The sequence below is a fragment of the Remersonia thermophila genome, chromosome 4 (genome assembly GCF_042764415.1).
Source record: "Remersonia thermophila strain ATCC 22073 chromosome 4, whole genome shotgun sequence".
Taxonomy (NCBI): Eukaryota; Fungi; Ascomycota; class Sordariomycetes; order Sordariales; family Chaetomiaceae; genus Remersonia; species Remersonia thermophila.
Window position 1 is genome coordinate 2,271,848 of NC_092220.1, and position 17,567 is coordinate 2,289,414.

Genomic DNA, 17,567 nt, shown 5'->3' on the forward strand with positions numbered 1-17,567 from the left:
GCAGCAGCAGGCAAGGGGGGGAAAGAATTGGCATTGTTGAACCTGTCCAAATCTTTCCAAGCAAACCCCGGCCTTTGACGGGTCACACAACCTAGCTTCCAGGCTTCTGGCATCTCTTCGACACAGTTCCGTCCCGGCTTCCGGGTTTGACTCCGCTCCACACCTAGTGCATCCTTGCGCCCTGGGCCGCAGACTCCGTGGCAGCACTTTGGTTTTTCCCTTTCTTCTTCCTTCCCGTCTGCTGCTCGCCCTCCCCCAGGCCCTCCTTCTCAAGCTTCAGGCCTGCGTGTGTGCGTGTGTATGTGTGTCTGCGCGCGCGTGACGTGTGCGTGTGTGTAAGGCAGCTGTCCACAACGCGCCTTTCTGCTCGCAGCCAAGGCCCTCTTTTCTTCTCTTTTTTTTTTCTCTTCTCCGGCGCGCCTTTTCGACCTTGTCTTCGGCCCCCCTCCCCATACAGAGGCTAGTCGGGCGACCCAGCCTTGTGTAGCGAGATCCACGCCGAAACGACCGTGACCACCGTCACCACTACGACGCGCAATGGCTGCAAACGCGACCACCTCGCCGTTGGCGACCATCAAGTTTGGCGCCGCCAATGTCGCGCCCCAGATCGAATCCTTGGTGGAATATGTCTCCAACGCCAGCGCCTGGACCATCCTCGCGACCGTCCTCGCCATCCTCGTCGTCTATGACCAGGGTACGTCGCGCCGTCAAGCCGCCCCTCGTTTTGCTTCGGCCTGGCCCTTTCGCTGACGTGGAGCCTCCTGTTTTCGCGCAGTCGTGTACATCTGGAACAAGGGATCGATCGCGGGCCCGGCCTGGAAGATGCCCTTCATCGGGCCCTTCCTCCAGTCGGTCAACCCCAAGTTCGAGGAGTACTATGCCAAGTGGGTGAGCGGTCCCCTCAGCTGCGTCTCCGTCTTCCACAAGTAAGTTGGACCCCGTGTCTAGGCGACAGCTCGGCCCAACGTCGGGCTGGGTTTGGGTAGAGCAAGCAGGGCGCATCGCTGACAGAGGATGCCGTGCTCAGGTTCGTCGTGATCGCCTCGACTCGCGACATGGCCCGCAAGGTGTTCAACTCTCCCGCCTATGTCAAGCCGTGCGTCGTCGACGTCGCCCACAAGCTTCTCGGTGCCGACAACTGGGTGTTCCTGGACGGCAAGGCCCACGTCGAGTTCCGCAAGGGCCTCAACAACCTGTTCACGCGTAAGGCGCTCGAGATTTACCTGCCCGGGCAGGAGGAGGTGTACAACCGGTACTTTGAGCACCTGGTCCGCACCACGCGCGAGGCGGGCGGCAAGCCGGTGCCCTTCATGACGCACTTCCGCGAGATGATCACGGCCGTGTCTTGCTGCACGTTTGTCGGGCACTACATCTCCGACGAGGCCGTCAAGAAGATCGCCGACGACTATTATCTCATCACGGCGGCGCTCGAGCTCGTCAACTTCCCCATCATCATCCCCTACACCAAGACGTGGTACGGCAAGAAGGCCGCCGACATGGTGCTGGCCGAGTTCGCCAAGTGCGCCGCCAAGAGCAAGGCGCGCATGGCCGCGGGCGGCGAGCCCAACTGCATCATGGACGCCTGGATCCTCCAGATGATCCAGTCCAAGCGCTGGCGCGAGGCCGAGGCCGCGGGCAACACCGAGGGGGTTGAGAAGCCCACGCACCTTCTCCGTGACTTCACCGACCGTGAGATCGCCCAGACCGTCTTCACCTTCCTCTTCGCCTCGCAGGACGCCACCAGCAGCGCCGCCACCTGGATGTTCCAGATCATGGCCCAGCGCCCCGACGTGCTTGACCGTGTGCGCGAGGAGAACCTCAAGGTCCGCAACGGCGACATTCACGCCGCCATCAACATGGACCAGCTCGAGTCGATGGCCTACACGCGCGCCGTCGTCCGCGAGCTGCTTCGCTACCGCCCTCCCGTCCTCATGGTCCCTTATGTCGTGAAGAAGCCGTTCCCCATCACCGACTCGTACACTGCGCCCAAGGGTAAGCCTAGCAAACAAGACCAGCAAACAACGCGGACAACGCGGACGCGAGGGGCAATGAGAAGAAGATGCTGACCCGCAACGCAGGCTCCATGGTTGTTCCCACCACCTACATGGCTCTTCGCGATCCCGAGGTGTACGAGAACCCGGACGTGTTCGATCCGGAGCGCTACTACTCGGGCGACGCCGAGGTGAAGGGTGCCAAGAACTACCTGGTCTTCGGCACGGGTCCGCACTATTGCCTCGGCCAGCACTATGCCCAGCTCAATCTCGCTCTGATGATCGGAAAGGCGTCGCTCCTGCTCGACTGGAAGCACCACCCCACGCCCAAGTCGGAGGAGATCAAGGTGTTTGCAACCATTTTCCCGATGGTGAGTCCTGCCGCTTCTGCCCTAGAGAGCGAAACGATGGATGGATGCTGACGGAGAATGGCAGGATGACTGCCCGTTGACGTTTAATTATCGTAAGTGGTAGAGGGCGAAGGACAAGGGGTGGCTAATGACCGGCTGGTGGAACGAGCGAAGATGGGACGTCCGTGGCGCAGGAGTTGAGCCGAGGGGGGGAGGGAGATATATCGAGAGGGCATAATCGGGCTGCTGCGTGTACGTGAGGCAGGCCGACGAGTGGCCTGGGCGTCGCCGCTCCTTCAACCCAGCACCATCATGACATCAGGAAAAAGATATGCTAGCGATACGGGGCTGATCTTCGGCGATAGGCGGGAGCGGCCCGGAGAAGAGGACGGGAGGGGGATGCTTGGACAACGGTCATGATGCCTTGGTCGGGGCCCATCAATGACTTGTAGCTCTTTGTAATGTTTCGACCTGTACATAACTTCCTGGCGGGCGCATTGCGTTGGAATGAAATGATGATGAAACGATGCAAAGCGGCGGACAAGACGGCGAATGGATGGAAACAGAGAAGCAGCCGAGGGCAAGAAGGCGAGCCAGGCTGCGTTATCGAGGCCTCGACACTTGGCGGAGGGGCGGGGGATGCTCACTTCTTAAGGGAAGTTGGCCCGTGGTCCAGTTTCTTGGTTTTGTATGGGCCGCTGGGCATCCCAGGTCCCGTGGCTTGCTTGCTTACTTGATCCCTTGTTTTCCACCGCAGAGGTGAACCAGACCACTAGGACGGAGAGCTCGGCGCGTTACCCCTCCCTTCGTCGGGCCTGCCGAAGGCTTTGTGCTGCATGGCCTGGGCTAGAACGGGGTCGGGTGCCGAGCTGCGGTGCGTCGGGATACGAGATACACGAATCTCAGTCCGTATGTCCTCTTTGCAGAAGCGCTGTTATTGGATGCGCGAGGCAAGGCGGCTTACTCATGGCTCATGGTGGAGGGGCATGAGGATGGCCTTTTTTTCGGGTTTGTATGGATGCGAATGCTCATTGGCGTTTGTAGCTTTCGCTGCGTCGCCCCGAGGGGATTTGGAGGCGGGCAGGCGCGGCGACTACTGCATGCGCGCTCCTCCGGTAGGGCTGACATTGGGAGGGGAAAGGCCGGCGGTTCCGGTAGTTACATATCGCGGGCGCAAGTTCGCTGTGGGAGCCTACACATACAGAGTGTCTGGCGGGATGGAGAACGTCACCTAGGTTGACAAACAACATGAGCGGGAGATTTCCTGGACTTGGGAGCCACCACTTGTCTCCTTGGACCATGTCTTGCATCCCGGATGAGTAGTCAATTAGGGCATCTCCTGGGCAGCTCGTCGCTGAGCACTGCCCCAGACCGCGACATGCTAAGTACTTCATGGGTGCCAATTCATCTTGATGAGCTCGGCTGCGGGGCCATGATGGTGCCCTAAGATCCCCCCGTCATCGTGGGGTGTCATTCCAAGATTGACGTGTGGGCTTGAAACGAGCCTCCGGGGAACCCTGCAAGCTCCCCGATGGAAGCTCCCGTCCCCGTGTAGCGTCCATCGTGATCATGATCGAAGCGGTGTGGGGTTGTGGAGAATAAAGGAAGCTTGACGCCGATAAATCAACCGTATGTTTTGGTATATCGACTTTCCAATGCCCTAGCCTCGAGCCGCATTACCCAAGGAAAAGAAGGAGAAAAGAAGGAGAAAAGAAGGAGAAAAGAAGGAGAAAGAGGAAGCCGAAGCATGCAGACCTCAACAAGGCGAAAACGAAGAGTTGGCAAGAGGGTGACGACGTCGCCGCTGACTTTCCTGTGCACATGGACCATCTTTGTCCAAGAGCATACATAGTACAGTCGATGTAACGGAGCCATGGCTCTCGTCCCGTCGTTCTTCCGGGTGGAGCCGCCCGAGTTCCGTGTGGTTGCCGTTGGGTGGGTGGTTTGGAGCTTCCCGAGATCCAAGTCCAAGCCGAGCCGAACCGATGACGTTCGTCGCTGCCGGCCGTGTTACTCCTCCGTGCGTAACAATCGACCCGAATCTGCTACATTCCCCAAGGTACCAGACTCAACAACACCAAGGGCAACCCTCCCACCCCCTCAACGACAACTGCGTTTTTCCTCCTAGCTACTAAATCGATCGACCGCCTACAATGGCATCCCGTCGCGCCGCCACGAGCCTCTTGACGAGGGCGTCCGCGCCGGCGCCGCTGCCCTTTCGAGCTGCGTTGCCCGCAGCACGTCTTGCCTCCCGACCGTATAGCTCCCTCCGCGTGCAGCAGACCCGCGAAGCCTCGGTGCTTCTCTCGCCGAGTCGGCAGCAAAAGCAGCTTTCCATCCGCGCACCGAGATGTGCGACGGCTGTCGCGAGGCGGGCATGCTACTCGACCGAGTCGGCGGAGAAGCCCAGCAAGATTTGGGATTTTGAGGCGGTATGTCGCTACGGTCCCTTGTGCGGTTTTCGGTTTCTCGTTGCCCGGATTTCCCGACTGCAATGCGATTTGCACGGCTCAGGCTCAAGCTCAAGCCCGAGCGCGTGTTCCCCGAGGATACAACAGCAGGGCTAACGATCGATGGCGTTCCCCCCCGCTATCAGGTCCGAAAACTCGCCGCTTCCCCGGACAAGTCTGTTGTCCTAGTTGGTACGTGCCCATCTAGCTCGCGACGGGGCCCTCTCTCGTCTCTTTCTCTCTATCGATGTGCCCAAGCCACAACTAACTCCGGCCCCTCCTCCCCTCCCACACGCAGACGTCCGCGAACCCCATGAGCTCCAGGAGACCGGCAAGATCCCCGGCGCAGTCAACATTCCCATCACCTCGGCCGCCGACAGCTTCCACATCACCGACGCCGAGTTTGAGGATCGCTTCGGAAGGGCTCGCCCACCACGCGACGCCGAGGTTGTGTTTTATTGTCGCGCGGGCGTGCGTTGCCGCGCCGCGGCAGGGCTGGCGCGTGATGCGGGGTGGACCAAGGTGGGTGAATACCCGGGGAGCTGGTTGGAGTGGGTTGAGAAAGGGGGTGAGGTCGAAAAGTGATTTCCTGGAGTATGAATCCGGGGGGGGGGGGGGCACGAATGGAGGGGAAGTCGTGCAGCAAGAAGCTTGCTTGCATGGTGGCGGTCGAGAAAGGGAAGATTTCTCGCCTGGGGAATGGCACATATCGGTCATTTTGTAGCCGCGGCGGCCGTGCTGTTGATGACGAAGCATGATACCGTTGTCTCCATAGCATACCATGAACTGAGGGAGGAAGAAAAGAAAAATACACGAGAAAGCCCCCCCTAACGCCGAATGTGGTGCCCGCTCGTCCTCCCACTCCCTAGCATAGAGTTACATGACGTGACGGATGCCCCCAACCTGCCGCGTGAAAAACCTTTTCTCCCTCTGCTCCTTACAAGAGCCTGCCCGGCTTCCCCGAACCGTCCTTCTTAGCCGGGCTACCATGCGCGAAGAAGAGCACCTTGATAGCCACCGCCAGACCAAAGTGCAGCGCCACCACCAGGATCAGCAGGATCTTGCTGGTCTGGCGGTCCGTGGCGCTCAGGACGGGGTACAAGTTGCGAAGCAGGAACGCGACCGAGAGGCCGAACCCCACGCCGACGAACACCCAGTTGAGGATGGCGATGGGCGACCAGCTCACCAGGGCCACGGGGATCCAGATCAGGTTGTTGTAGCCGTACAGCGCCCAGCACTCGAGCAGGTTGGCGCTTTCGGACCCAAAGTAGCGCAGCGCAAGGTACAGCACGACGGGAATCACAAAGGTGTAGCCGTAGATCAGACCGGCGGCGCCTGCGACGGAACACCCAATGCGGTCAGCATCGCGCTTCACCCACCAGAGCACAAGCCAGCCCCTCTCCCTTCCCTCTCAAGCCAACCAGCGGAGAGGGGGTGGGGAGAGGGAAGAGGAAGGGGAGGAGGGAAGACGTACCGCTCAGCAACCGAAAATCGTACGCAAACGTGCCCCTCCCTTCCCTCGCCATGTAGCCGCTGATCGTCCCGCCCAAAAACAAGATCAACACCACCGTCGTCGCAATCCAAAACGGACCGTACAGGTCGGGGTTCCCCTCGAGCACGTCCAGAAAGTTCGCGCGCGGGTACAGCGCCGCCCAGCATCGCTGCAGCACCGAGGTTGTGTCCACGTCGAAGAACTGCGCGTAGAAGGAGAGCGACCAGAGGTAGCGCTTCCCTCCCCCGGAGCCGCTACCACCGCCGGACGATGATCCGGCTGTTGCCGGGAGAGGGAGGGTAGATGAGGTGTTCTTGCCGGCGCCCCGGGTGTTGGTCTCGCTGAAGTTGGAGTTGTGGAATTCGAGGTCTTCTTGGAGGTCGGTGTGGCCGAGGTCGCCCTGGAGATGGGGGGGGGGGGGGGGTGCGGTTAGCCGGAGAGGCTTGGGGAGATGTGGGATGAGCTACGGATGGACAGGGCCCACGGGAGACGAACCTCATCGTCGACGTCTACGACGGCGTCGTATCCTGATCTTGACATGGTAATGGTGGTTTGCGGAGAGCGGGAAGATGCAGCTGGAACCGGAACGGCCGGAGAACGATTGGGTTCGCTTGCACGCGTCCGTGTCCCGACCAGGCGATGTTAAGCTGTGGCTGATTCGAGATAGGGAACCGTTGTGCTTCTTCTCCCTCGTTGACAGGCAGAGAGAAAGAGAGCTTCCAACAAGCTGTCGTGTCCCCAGTTGAACTTGGACCCACATCGGATGCGTCGTAAGTCGCATGGAGGACGGGATGTGGTAACTACCTAGCCAAGCCCCGCCACCGCTCGCATCCAACAGGTCCGAATCACGTGACCGTCATGGGCAACAAGAGAGAGAGATCACAGTTTCAGCGCAAAGGCCAGTCACTCATCATCCTTCATTCTCATCATCGTCACCAGCCGTGGGATGGTCAGGAGTCTTAAAGCTATGGTCTCATCCGGATGTACAGCCAGAAATGTGCCGTATCCCCCTCCTGCCAATCCTTGCAGAACCATGCATGCAATGCCGAGAAAACCGAAAAAGACGCCAGACGACCCATGACCGGAGAGAGAACAACCATCGTTTATTTGAGCTTCTTCTTGGGGCGGAGCTGGTTGCTGTGGCCGCACTTGCGCTTCCTGCAGTTGGTGGCACGGGGCGGGAGACGGGCCTGTGGGTGAGCAGGTTAGCATTTGGGGGTTCCCCAGCACCTCGTGCGTCGCATCGCTCCCGGGGGCTGCCTTACGTAGCACTTGCGGCAGATCATCTTCTCGCAGTTGAACTTGGAGGCGAGGGCCTTGAGCGAGGGCTCAATGATACCACCGCGCAGGCGCAGGACGAGGTGGAGGGTCGACTCCTGTTGGCCCAAATGTTAGCACCGCTCCAGCATGCAGCTCCGGAGCAGACCCCGGGCCCAAAGACCGCAGAAACAGCCATGACCCGTCTCCAGGGCCTCCTTGGATCCCTCCTCGTGCTGGCTCGGCGCCTCCTGCTGTCTCCAGCCTCCGGGGTCTGTTCATCTCGTCGTCCGGGTCCAACTGACCTTCTGGATGTTGTAGTCAGAAAGGGTGCGGCCGTCCTCGAGCTGCTTGCCGGCAAAGATCAGGCGCTGCTGGTCGGGGGGGATGCCCTCCTTGTCCTGGATCTTCGACTTGACATTGTCGATAGTATCCGAGGACTCGACCTCGAGGGTGATGGTCTTGCCCGTGAGGGTCTTGACGAAGATCTGCACTGTTGGTTGGGAAAAGAATGCGTGTCAGCGCATCTTGATCTCTTCGTACGGCTGATAGCGTCGGCGCAGCCGTGTGTGGAGGCGAATGGCTTACTCTTGACCAATTTCCGTCGACTTCGCTGGTGGTGATGACGGGGAAACTTCGCAGGAAGCCGGAAATTTTGGTGGGGGTTAGAATGGCGCGGCTGGGCTAGGGTTTCTAGCCAGAATTTTGAGGCGAGAAATCGGACAGACAGTGCCTCAACGCTCCACACTGTGAAACTCCAACCCTAACCCTCTTCCCTGCGTTTCTCGCCCCGAATCGTCAGGATGATGTGCTCGTCGATGACATCAAGCTCATAAACTCTTGCGAAAGGATTTGGATGGACATCAGAGCATTGCTTTTTTTTCTTGATTTCTTGGTTTCGTGGCATCATGATATTTAACAGGCTGCCATAGCATCCTTGAAAATTACGTTACAACGAGAACACTGCCTTGACCAGCATTGTCGTCCTCGTCCTCGTCCTCGTCCTCCTCCTCCTCCTCCTCCTCCTGAAGCCGCTTCTTCTCCTCCCGCTGCCAGTTAAGCAGCCGCTGCTCGAGACGGTAGACGGCTTTGACCAAATCTCGCACCGACATACCGGCCGTCTCAGCTGCCACCTCGTAAAACCTCTTCACGGTCCCCTCCAGTTCCTCGACCACTTGGTAACGCCTGTATTCCGATCCCAACCGCCTGTGACCGTCCCCCGCCCGCGGACGGACGCTCTTCATGGTGGCCAAAACTCTGCGTGCTCTTGTCTCCAGCTCCTCTTGCGTCATCTCGGGGATTGGTTGGAGTGGGGGGATGCTCTCGAGGGGAAACAGGCGGTCAAGCTCGGTCTCGTCTGTGGGAGAATGTTAGGGCCTCTCTGCGCAAGCAAGTGTTTGTTTGACCAAAACGAAGTGGTAGTACCCCTCGGGTTCTTGTCAACCTGCGTCTCCTGAAACCAGTTCAGGAGCTCGTTGATATCCCGCTTGTCCATGGACCATATCTCTTGCGGGTCCATGTGCTCGTACTGCAAGATACCCGGCTTCTTGATCGGTCGTGGCGCAAACTCCGACTCCCACGCGGCCCAGTCCATCTGAAGGCAAAGGGGATCGGCCTCGTCCCTGGGAAGCCGCTCAACGCCGTCAAGCGGGAAGTTGTACTTTGTCGCTACCACAAGAGCCGCCACTAGCAGGACTTCTGGGATGTCGAGAAGCTTGTACCGTTTCGGCCTCGAGCCTCGTGTGGGAAACGAGAACCGGAGGTCGAGCAGGCTGCATATCCTTTGCGCCATAAGATGGATTTCCGCTGTGGACGACGTGTCAGGATCGTTCCGGCTTGCTGGGAAGGGTCAAGCTTACGGGGAAGCGCCATGTCCCGAACATAGAGAAATAGCGTCGGCGGCGTCGGTATCGCAGGAAACACCAGTCCGTGGTTCTCCTCGTAGCCGAGCATCAAGTCCATAACCGCTCTATGCAGCTCACCGCCGTGGAACCTGGCATACCTCGTCAACAGCGCATGGTGAGCCCATCCGGGGAGCCTGTCGCTCCACTCCTTGGGAACGTAGTTGATCTGCCAGCCTCAATGACCAGTTAGCCAGCCGTACCCACGAACGATTCCCAGCCGATGTCTCCGGGTGTCCACCTACCGCGGCCAGGAAAGGCATCAGCCCATTCCTTGCCCACCGCCACACATCCCCAATCCTTACCGGCTCCTGCCGCATCACGCACCCCAGGTACACCAGCGCCAGCGTGTCCAACGCGCTCGGCAACGACCACACCTCACCAGCCCAGCTCTTGCTCTTCCTCTTCCACGCGCCCGTCTCCGACGCATCGCCGGCGTCCTCCTCCCCGCTCCCCTCCTTCTTCGCCGCTCCGGCCTGCGAGCTAAACATCACCAGCCCCGCCGGCCCTTCCCCCTTCTTCTTCCCTCCGGCGCCAGCCCCCCCATCCCCATCCTTATCCTTCTCCCTCCGGTCCCGATCCCTCGCAATCCCCGGAAACCGCCTCACCCTCAACCTCCAGAGGTCGCGACACACGCTCTCGAGCTCCGGGTGCAGACCCTTTCTCCGAACGAGCCACAGGACCTGCTTCCTCAGCAGGAGCTGCAGGCACTCAAGGTACAGCTCCCTCGCGGCGTCACCGGTCAGGTGTTTCGCCTCGCGGGTCCGCTGCTCTTTTTTCTTGCGGGCAACGCGGCCTTGTTTGCCAAAGTTGTCGTCTTCGTCGACGTCAAATTGGACGTAGCCCTGGAGGCGGAGCGAGTCAGCATGCGAGAGTTTTGCCACCGGAGCTTTTGGGAGCGACGTGACCTACCTCGACTTGGTGTCCGTTCTCGCAGTACCGACGACCGTTTTCGAGATACCATCGCCTGGCAGGGCATTCTGAGCACCTCTCGCCGTGGGGGAAGCGGTGGTGGCGGCGCGGCGCCATGTTGCTGATTTTGGCACGGTTTCACGGGTTGGACGACGAGACTAAGATTTTCACAGTGAGATGAGACATCCAAGCTTCCTGTTGCCTTCACACTCAGAAGCCGTCACCACCAAGGTGCTCAGCCCCACATTCCTGTCGCTTGGTGGCAGGACAAACAGACCTTGGTTGGGTATGTGTTTTTTCCCCTGCGATGCACCATGCCTTCTCATGACATTGATCAGTCCTAAAAACGGGTCCCAGAACAGACGGTTGATGCTCCCAACCAAAACTACCATGCTGTACGCATAACATGCCACCTCCTTACACGGCTTTGGATTGAACTTTTTATTCATCTCGCATCAAGTCACTCACAAGCCCACGCAATCACAGAACTCGTAGATGGCCCTGGAATGGAGAAACGCATTGATGCATGAAAGCAACGTGGGCATTTCCCATGAGACGGCATAAGGCCCGGAAAAGCGCCTAGACAGCCCTTGTCTGCCAGGTGCCCAGGCTTGTGGCGAAACCTGAGCAGCCAAAACCACACCACCGACCGATATATTTCATCGAGCCAGAACCAAAAGAACCACCGCCGGCAGCAGCAGCGGCGGCAGCAGCAGTTGTTCCTGGTTGCCGCCGGACTGGAATCGGGTCATTCCAGTACCGACTCCTCCCTCCCATGCTTTCCTCAGGCTGCACCCATTTATTTGTTGCTCTCCTTGACATCAATGGCAGCCTCCTCTTCCATGGCCGTCTGAACGGTGATCACTGCGGTGTTGTTAGACAAAGGACGGACAGACGCCATCGCTCCTGGATGTAGAAAACTTACAGAGCTCCTTATCCTCGCGGAACAGGGACTGAATCCTAGCACCAAGGTCACCGTCAGGCACCTTAACGTCGTGCTTGGTGTCACCATCGGCAGTCATCAGGCTGAGGAAGCCGTCGTCCGAGATGTCGATCTGTAAGGTGCCTCGGATCAGCAACCGGGTCCACAAAGCGAACAACCTGCAGGAAGGGTACTCACCAGGGTGTATTCGCTGCGCTTGACGACGGGGACGTTCATGTTGTGGGTAGAGGGGCAGAGTTCCTCAAGCTTCTTGCCCGTGAAGATGTCGAGGGCCACGAGATGGACCTTGGCGTGACCGTGCTTGCCGGTCTTCGAGGTGGACATGTCGACAATCTTGCAAGGGCGGCCCTTGATCACGACAAAGCCGTTCTTCCGCAGAGCAGAGCACTGCATGGGGTAGGTGGCCGAGGCGCCGGCATCGGCAGCGCCCTCGTGCTCGAAGTCGTGGTGCTGTAGCGCATCATGTCAGTTGGGCGGCACTGGAAACCAGATGCAAAAGACATCAAAACATCAAAGAGCTCGAATGCGCTGTTGAAACGATGGCGGAGAACCATCGCAGTGGTGAAAAGCAGCACTTTGCGCCATCTTGAGGGGGGGGGACCATCGCGGGGCTTGCGCCACGCAGTGCGGGGTGGCCGCTGGTCGGCCGCAATGGAAAACGCAACAAGAAGCAGAGAGAGAGGAGGGTCACGTACCTCGTCAGCCATTTTGAAGGTATCTGGGAAGGATGGTAAGTTTGTCGGAGAAAGAGGCTGCGGAGGCGGATGCCCAAGAAGATGCCGAAATGGTCCAAAGGATGGAGGAGAGAGGGTTGGAAAGGGTGCAGGATTGGGGAGGGGAACGGAGGGAGGAAAATTGTGGTTTTGAGCCACCCTGGGCAGTGAAAAAAAAAGTGGCAGCGGGTTCCAGGTTCCCCGCCAAAACTCAACGTTAGCCCCTCCTCAGGCACCGGGGTGGTTGACCGTGCCTGCCTTGCCTTCCAACCGCTTGGACCAGTTGAACCACATGTTTTGGTCGGTCTGATTTGTCTCTTGGGCCATTGGGGGCTCGTGATCTGGCCCCATTCTTCCTTTTGCCCAGACTTCAGGGTGAGACCCCCTCCCGTCATGATCAGTTTGAATCCTTCATCATCGTCCTCCATCTCCAACCTCTCAACTTAGAACGGCCACCTCGGTGCCCTTGCATTGCATTGCGTCTTTCAAACAAGAAATCCACACATCATCGACAGGGAGTTCGCAGGTGGAATCAAGACCGGACCGTAAAGTGCCTGTGCGGCGCTGCGCTCCGCATCATCATCGACTTACACGCGACTCCAAGTGAGCGCAAGAGACGCAAACAAGAACGTCCATGAAGGGGATTCGCCACCACCTATACTTTGGTTCCCGATACGGCCGTCGTGGCTATGGCTAGTTCTCTATGGAACGTAGGGGAGATAGCAGCTCACCGCTGTCTTGGCTCAAGCATAGGGAAAGGCATGAATTTGGGCGGAAATTTGTGAAGCAGCGTCAGACTGTGTGTGATCTGTGTGAATGTTTGCGCCTCTGCCCGCTTCGCTGCGCTTGCATCAACCCCACCTGCTTGCTGCGCCGATGTGGGCCCCACCAAGGGCACGCTGAAGAGCTGCCCCAGACGAGCCAATCAGGGACCGGCCGGCCGGGACTTGGCGTGGGTCCTTGTCAGCCTTCCGAGCTGAGTGCGACCTCCACGTTTCGGACACGGCGCCCGTTCCGCCAGCGCGTCAACGTAGCAGACAAGGCCCAAAGAGCAGCCAAGGCCAGGTCAGCGTCAGGGCCAGCAGGACCTCTCACACGTTCCCCTCGCTCGAGTACTCGACGAGACGACAGCCCAACCCGGATGTATCGACTCGAGCATCAAGACAGCGACGCGCGCTGACCCATCTCGTCATGTGGCTCGACCGGTTTGGCGCACCGCCTCCGGGAGCCACGCCGCCGCTGTCCAACAGCACCAGCCAGAGCCGGACCCAGTCACCGCTGCCGCGCCGGACCTCGAGCGTTCGCGGCCCCTATCTCACGTCGCAGCGGCCAGGCCTGGTGAAGAGGGCGTCGTCGCTGTCGTTGGTCTCGAACGACTCGTCGTCGTCGTCGTCGCTGCTGGGCATGTCCAAGCGGGCCAATGGCTCCGGATTGAAACAGTCCACCACCGCGGCTGGGGATGCCCCTGACCCGGAAGCCGTCCTGGCTAGGATCCTCGGGACTCTGGCGGACGGCCAACCACCGGCGCCCTCGACACCGGGAGACGGCGGCCAGGCGAGGAGGATCACGGCGGATGATTTAGAGGCCGAGTTTGACTTTGGCGGCCTGTCATTGCGCGAGCTCGCCAGCGAGGAGGAGGCCGCGCCGGCGGACACGCACAGGCCGCAGACCGTAGAGGATTGTAGGTCGCCCCAAGCCCGTGCTGCGGCTTGCGCTTCCTCATCATGTACTCATGGTAGCCTGCAAATAGACGAACGAGATAAAGCCAAATACGAAGAGCTCCACCGGTCCATCCGAGCATGTGACGACATACTCAGCTCCGTCGAGTCCAACCTCACCAGCTTCCGCGACGACCTGGCCGCCGTGTCGGCCGACATCGAGACCCTGCAAGCCCGGTCCACCGCCCTCAACGTGCGCCTGGAGAACAGGAAGGCCGTCGAGAGGGCGCTGGCGCCCGTGGTGGAGGAGCTCAGCGTGTCGCCCATGGTCGTGTCCAAGATCTCCGACGGCCACATCGACGAGGCGTGGGCGAAGATCTTGGCCGAGGTGGACAGGCGTGCGACGGCCCACAAGAAGAATGCGCAGCAGACCGAGACCAAGGCATTGGCGGATGTCGGGCCCTTGCTGGAGAAGCTGGTTCTCAAGGTGGGGGGAAGGCCTCGCGGCGCGCGTGCCTTGGGACAAATCCGCTGACATGAGCCAGGCCGTCGAAAGAATCCGGGACTTCCTCGTCGCGCAGATCAAGGCCCTCCGCTCGCCCAACATCAACGCCCAGATCATCCAGCAACAAAACTTTCTCAAGTTCAAGGACCTCTACGCCTTCCTCCACCGCCACCAGCCGGTGCTCGCGGGCGAGATCTGCCAGGCCTACCTCAACACCATGCGGTGGTACTACCTGAACCAGTTCACGCGGTACCAGAAAGCGCTCGAAAAGCTCAGGCTCCACATCCTCGACAAAAACGACGTGCTCGGGCACGAGGACACCTCCCGGCGCGCCACGGTGCTGTCTGGGTCCAGCCGGGCCGGCGGCGCGCCGCATGACGCCTTCAACCTCGGCCGGCGCGTCGACGTGCTCCGCGCAGCCCACCAGCCCGCCATCTCGTCCTACCTCGCCGAAGAAGACACCTCCACCCACTACCTCGAAGTCCCCTTCCGCAACTTCAACATCGCCCTCATCGACAACGCCACGGCCGAGTACTCGTTCCTCGCCGCCTTTTTCACCCCCTCCCTCTCCTTCGCGACCATCGCGCGCCACTTCAACTACATCTTCGACCCGACCTTTGCCCTCGGGCATGCCCTGACCAAGCAGCTCGTCGCCGACACGTACGACTCGCTCGGCGTGCTGTTGTGCGTCCGCCTCAACCAGCGCCTCGCCTTTGAGCTGCAGCGCCGCCGCGTCCCTGCCGCCGATGGCTACATCAACGGCACCGCCATGGCGCTCTGGCCGAGGCTGCAGAGCATCATGGACGCGCATACCGAATCGGTGAAGGCCCTGGCCGCGGCGCTGCCGACCAAGGCGCCTTCGGCGGCGACGGCGCGAGCGGCCTCGGCTGCGCCGCACGTGGTGACGCAGCGGTTTGGGCAGCTGCTGCATGGGGTTCTCGTCTTGAGCGCCGATGCGGGAGGGGATGATGAGCCGGTGGCGGCGAGCTTGAGGCGGCTGAGGAACGAGGTGGAGGGCTTCTTGGCCAAGGCGGCCCAGGCGTCGTTTGGGCCGGATAAGCGAAAAAGGGATCGGTTTTTGTATAACAACTATAGCTTGATCTTGACCATTATTAGCGATGCTATGGGGAAGCTGGCGGAGGATGAGCAGGCGCATTTTGAGGAGCTGAAGGCGAGCTATCAGGAGGTTGTCTAGCCGATGGAGAGAGAGAGAGAGAGAGAGATCAAAAGGCCGAGTACATGGGCGGCGTAGTCTTTCTAGCGATTGATTTCACAACGACAGGATAATGATATGTTACGGGAGGGGGTGGGATACAGGGCGAGCAACTCAACTTATCCACTCTTCCAGGGCTCTGCAGATATAGAGACAAAGACCGAGTTTTCTATATGCTAAATCCGATCCATCCCAACCCAGGTGGCCAACTTCATCAACCTGCGTCTAGCATCGCTGGTGCCCACCGAAAGACCATGCAAGCACAATGCCGAGATGACTTGGGCTCGAGTTATCTATCACAAGACGCGTCACATCTCGCCTGCTCCCGCAATGAGACCGCCATCTAGCCCCGCTCAATGAATGTCTAAGCCATCTACCGCCGCGACCACCACCCGGCCACCAACCGCGAGACATAGCCCAACCCTGCCGCCAACGGGCCCGGCAACCCTGTTGCTCCCCGCTGCTGCTGGTGCTGAACCAACACGGCCACCACGCCCACCAGCACCGCAACCCCGACCAGGCCCAGACCTGCTGGACGCCTGTGCTGGTGCAGCCACTTTCGCATCTTTTCCCGCCGCTCGTGGCTTTGTAGCTCAGCCACGTGGCGGTCGAACCATTGGCGGGCGAGGGAGAGGGGGACGGGTTCCGGGTCGAGGGCCGGCTCTGGGGATGGGTCGCCGTCGGGGTCGGAGCCGAGGGATCGTTTCTCATCCTGATCCGACACAGCAGCGGCAACAGTAGTGGAGGTGGTGGAGGTGGAGGTGGTGGTGCTGCTGCTGCTGCGGCGGCGGCGGCGGCGGCGCTGAGCAGGGCGGAACCGCTCCGTCTTCAGCACGCTCCACCTCGAGATCCCCTTCCTCCACGCCTTCAGCCTCTCCGGGGGCACCTCCCTCCTGAGCCTTGCCGCCTGAGCGATGAGGCCATCGATGTCGAGCGAGGTCGGCAGCTTGGACAGGAGGAAGTGCAGCATGTCCGTGTCGTCCGCCGACGTCTCGAACAGCTCTTCCCGCCTCGCCCGCACGATGGCCGCGAACAGGTAGACCGAAAACACGGGCTCCCTCGCGAGCAGGGCGTCGAACAGACGAACGATGGCCGCCCGCGAGGGGACGTCGTGCGCGTACATGGTCAGCGTGCCGGACAGGGCGAAGAAGGGCTCGAGCCCCGCGAGGTGGCGGTAGAGCGGCGGGTCGGCAAGGCGCAGGATCTCGGGGATGAGGCGGAGCTGGGAGATGGCGGGCGATAGGGAAGGGAGCATGAAGTCGCGGATGTGGAAGAGCGAGAGGCGGGTGAGGGCGGGGAGGCGGAGATGAGGCGGAAGGGTAAGGAGGAGGACTTGGGCGATGTCGTGGTAGCCTTGGAAGTAGCAGAGGTAGGGGCGGGTGCGGAGGAGGGCGACGATGAGATCCGAGAGAAGGGATTTGGTGTGTGCGAGTTGGGCTTCGGTTTGGTCTGCGGCGCGGTGAGCGGCTGATGGTCATGAGATGGGGGATAAAGGGTGGGGTTGCGTACCATGGGGATAGTAGGTGAAGGCCCGGTTGACGTCGAGTTGGACTTGGTCCTCGTCTCCGTGGCGGGGGAGCGTCTTCCAGGAGGGCTGTTCCCTCTTGAGATCGGTTGGCGACAGTCCCAGCAGGATGGGCCCTTGGATAGAGGACATCAATGAGCGCCTGTTCAGGTTCGCCCTGACAACCCTGACAACAGACAGACTTACATGCTTGCTCTCGTAGCGTGTCGGTCAGGAAGCCGCCGGGCAACTCGGCCAATTCCCTCAGAGCCTCCAGATCTCTGTTCTTGCATGCCTCCAGGATGGCTTCTTGCTTTCCATCCCTGTTGTCAACGGCCGGCTTTTCGCCGGACGGGCTGGGCGGGCTGAGTTCGACCATGGCGGCGTAGAACCCCGGTGAGAATCCCCGGAGTGCCTGCTGTAGACGCACCGCCGCTTCTGGTGACTTCTCGTGGGCTTGTCTTTGCTAACACCGTGGGACCACCCCGGCTGCGTTGACCAGCCGGGCTGGTGAAGGTTGAGACTGCGTCTCGAAGCCCCTCTGCCTCGGCCGCGTGTCTACTGTTCCCGACCTAATTTGGCACGGACACGTTGGAGTCGCCGGAAGACGTAGGATCTTGAGATGTGAAGCGCATCTGTGGCGTCCTGTGAATAAGTTTCTGGCAAACGCTGCTTCAA

At 60.2% G+C, this 17,567-nt stretch overlaps 8 protein-coding genes across 8 annotated transcripts; 3 read left to right on the top strand and 5 right to left on the bottom strand.

Moving 5' to 3' along the window:
* Positions 1-537: 537 nt before the first annotated feature.
* On the top strand, positions 538-2,465 carry VTJ83DRAFT_4781 (uncharacterized protein; the record flags this gene model as incomplete). The annotated part of the gene is made up of 5 exons (XM_071011308.1): positions 538-694; positions 776-926; positions 1,028-1,992; positions 2,079-2,362; positions 2,427-2,465. 5 exons carry the CDS (start codon positions 538-540, stop codon positions 2,463-2,465), a joined length of 1,596 nt encoding a protein of 531 aa, XP_070866231.1.
* A 2,029-nt stretch (positions 2,466-4,494) lies between these two features.
* On the top strand, positions 4,495-5,376 carry VTJ83DRAFT_4782 (uncharacterized protein; the record flags this gene model as incomplete). Its single annotated transcript, XM_071011309.1, has 3 exons — positions 4,495-4,773; positions 4,938-4,983; positions 5,090-5,376. 3 exons carry the CDS (start codon positions 4,495-4,497, stop codon positions 5,374-5,376), a joined length of 612 nt encoding a protein of 203 aa, XP_070866232.1.
* A 352-nt stretch (positions 5,377-5,728) lies between these two features.
* VTJ83DRAFT_4783 (uncharacterized protein) lies at positions 5,729-6,823 on the bottom strand (the record flags this gene model as incomplete). Its single annotated transcript, XM_071011310.1, has 3 exons — positions 5,729-6,126; positions 6,266-6,683; positions 6,779-6,823. The coding sequence occupies 3 exons, from the start codon at positions 6,821-6,823 to the stop codon at positions 5,729-5,731; spliced, it is 861 nt and encodes a 286-aa protein (XP_070866233.1).
* A 563-nt stretch (positions 6,824-7,386) lies between these two features.
* Positions 7,387-8,447, bottom strand: VTJ83DRAFT_4784 (uncharacterized protein; the record flags this gene model as incomplete). The annotated part of the gene is made up of 5 exons (XM_071011311.1): positions 7,387-7,473; positions 7,549-7,659; positions 7,846-8,033; positions 8,129-8,303; positions 8,364-8,447. The coding sequence occupies 5 exons, from the start codon at positions 8,445-8,447 to the stop codon at positions 7,387-7,389; spliced, it is 645 nt and encodes a 214-aa protein (XP_070866234.1).
* Positions 8,448-8,484: 37 nt separating this feature from the next.
* Positions 8,485-10,470, bottom strand: VTJ83DRAFT_4785 (uncharacterized protein; the record flags this gene model as incomplete). The annotated part of the gene is made up of 5 exons (XM_071011312.1): positions 8,485-8,897; positions 8,966-9,346; positions 9,400-9,610; positions 9,687-10,286; positions 10,354-10,470. The coding sequence occupies 5 exons, from the start codon at positions 10,468-10,470 to the stop codon at positions 8,485-8,487; spliced, it is 1,722 nt and encodes a 573-aa protein (XP_070866235.1).
* Positions 10,471-11,152: 682 nt separating this feature from the next.
* Positions 11,153-12,003, bottom strand: VTJ83DRAFT_4786 (uncharacterized protein; the record flags this gene model as incomplete). Its single annotated transcript, XM_071011313.1, has 4 exons — positions 11,153-11,217; positions 11,279-11,408; positions 11,474-11,746; positions 11,992-12,003. 4 exons carry the CDS (start codon positions 12,001-12,003, stop codon positions 11,153-11,155), a joined length of 480 nt encoding a protein of 159 aa, XP_070866236.1.
* A 1,197-nt stretch (positions 12,004-13,200) lies between these two features.
* Positions 13,201-15,367, top strand: VTJ83DRAFT_4787 (uncharacterized protein; the record flags this gene model as incomplete). Its single annotated transcript, XM_071011314.1, has 3 exons — positions 13,201-13,690; positions 13,760-14,154; positions 14,213-15,367. 3 exons carry the CDS (start codon positions 13,201-13,203, stop codon positions 15,365-15,367), a joined length of 2,040 nt encoding a protein of 679 aa, XP_070866237.1.
* Positions 15,368-15,758: 391 nt separating this feature from the next.
* VTJ83DRAFT_4788 (uncharacterized protein) lies at positions 15,759-17,268 on the bottom strand (the record flags this gene model as incomplete). Its single annotated transcript, XM_071011315.1, has 3 exons — positions 15,759-16,834; positions 16,895-17,026; positions 17,097-17,268. 3 exons carry the CDS (start codon positions 17,266-17,268, stop codon positions 15,759-15,761), a joined length of 1,380 nt encoding a protein of 459 aa, XP_070866238.1.
* Positions 17,269-17,567: the final 299 nt, after the last annotated feature.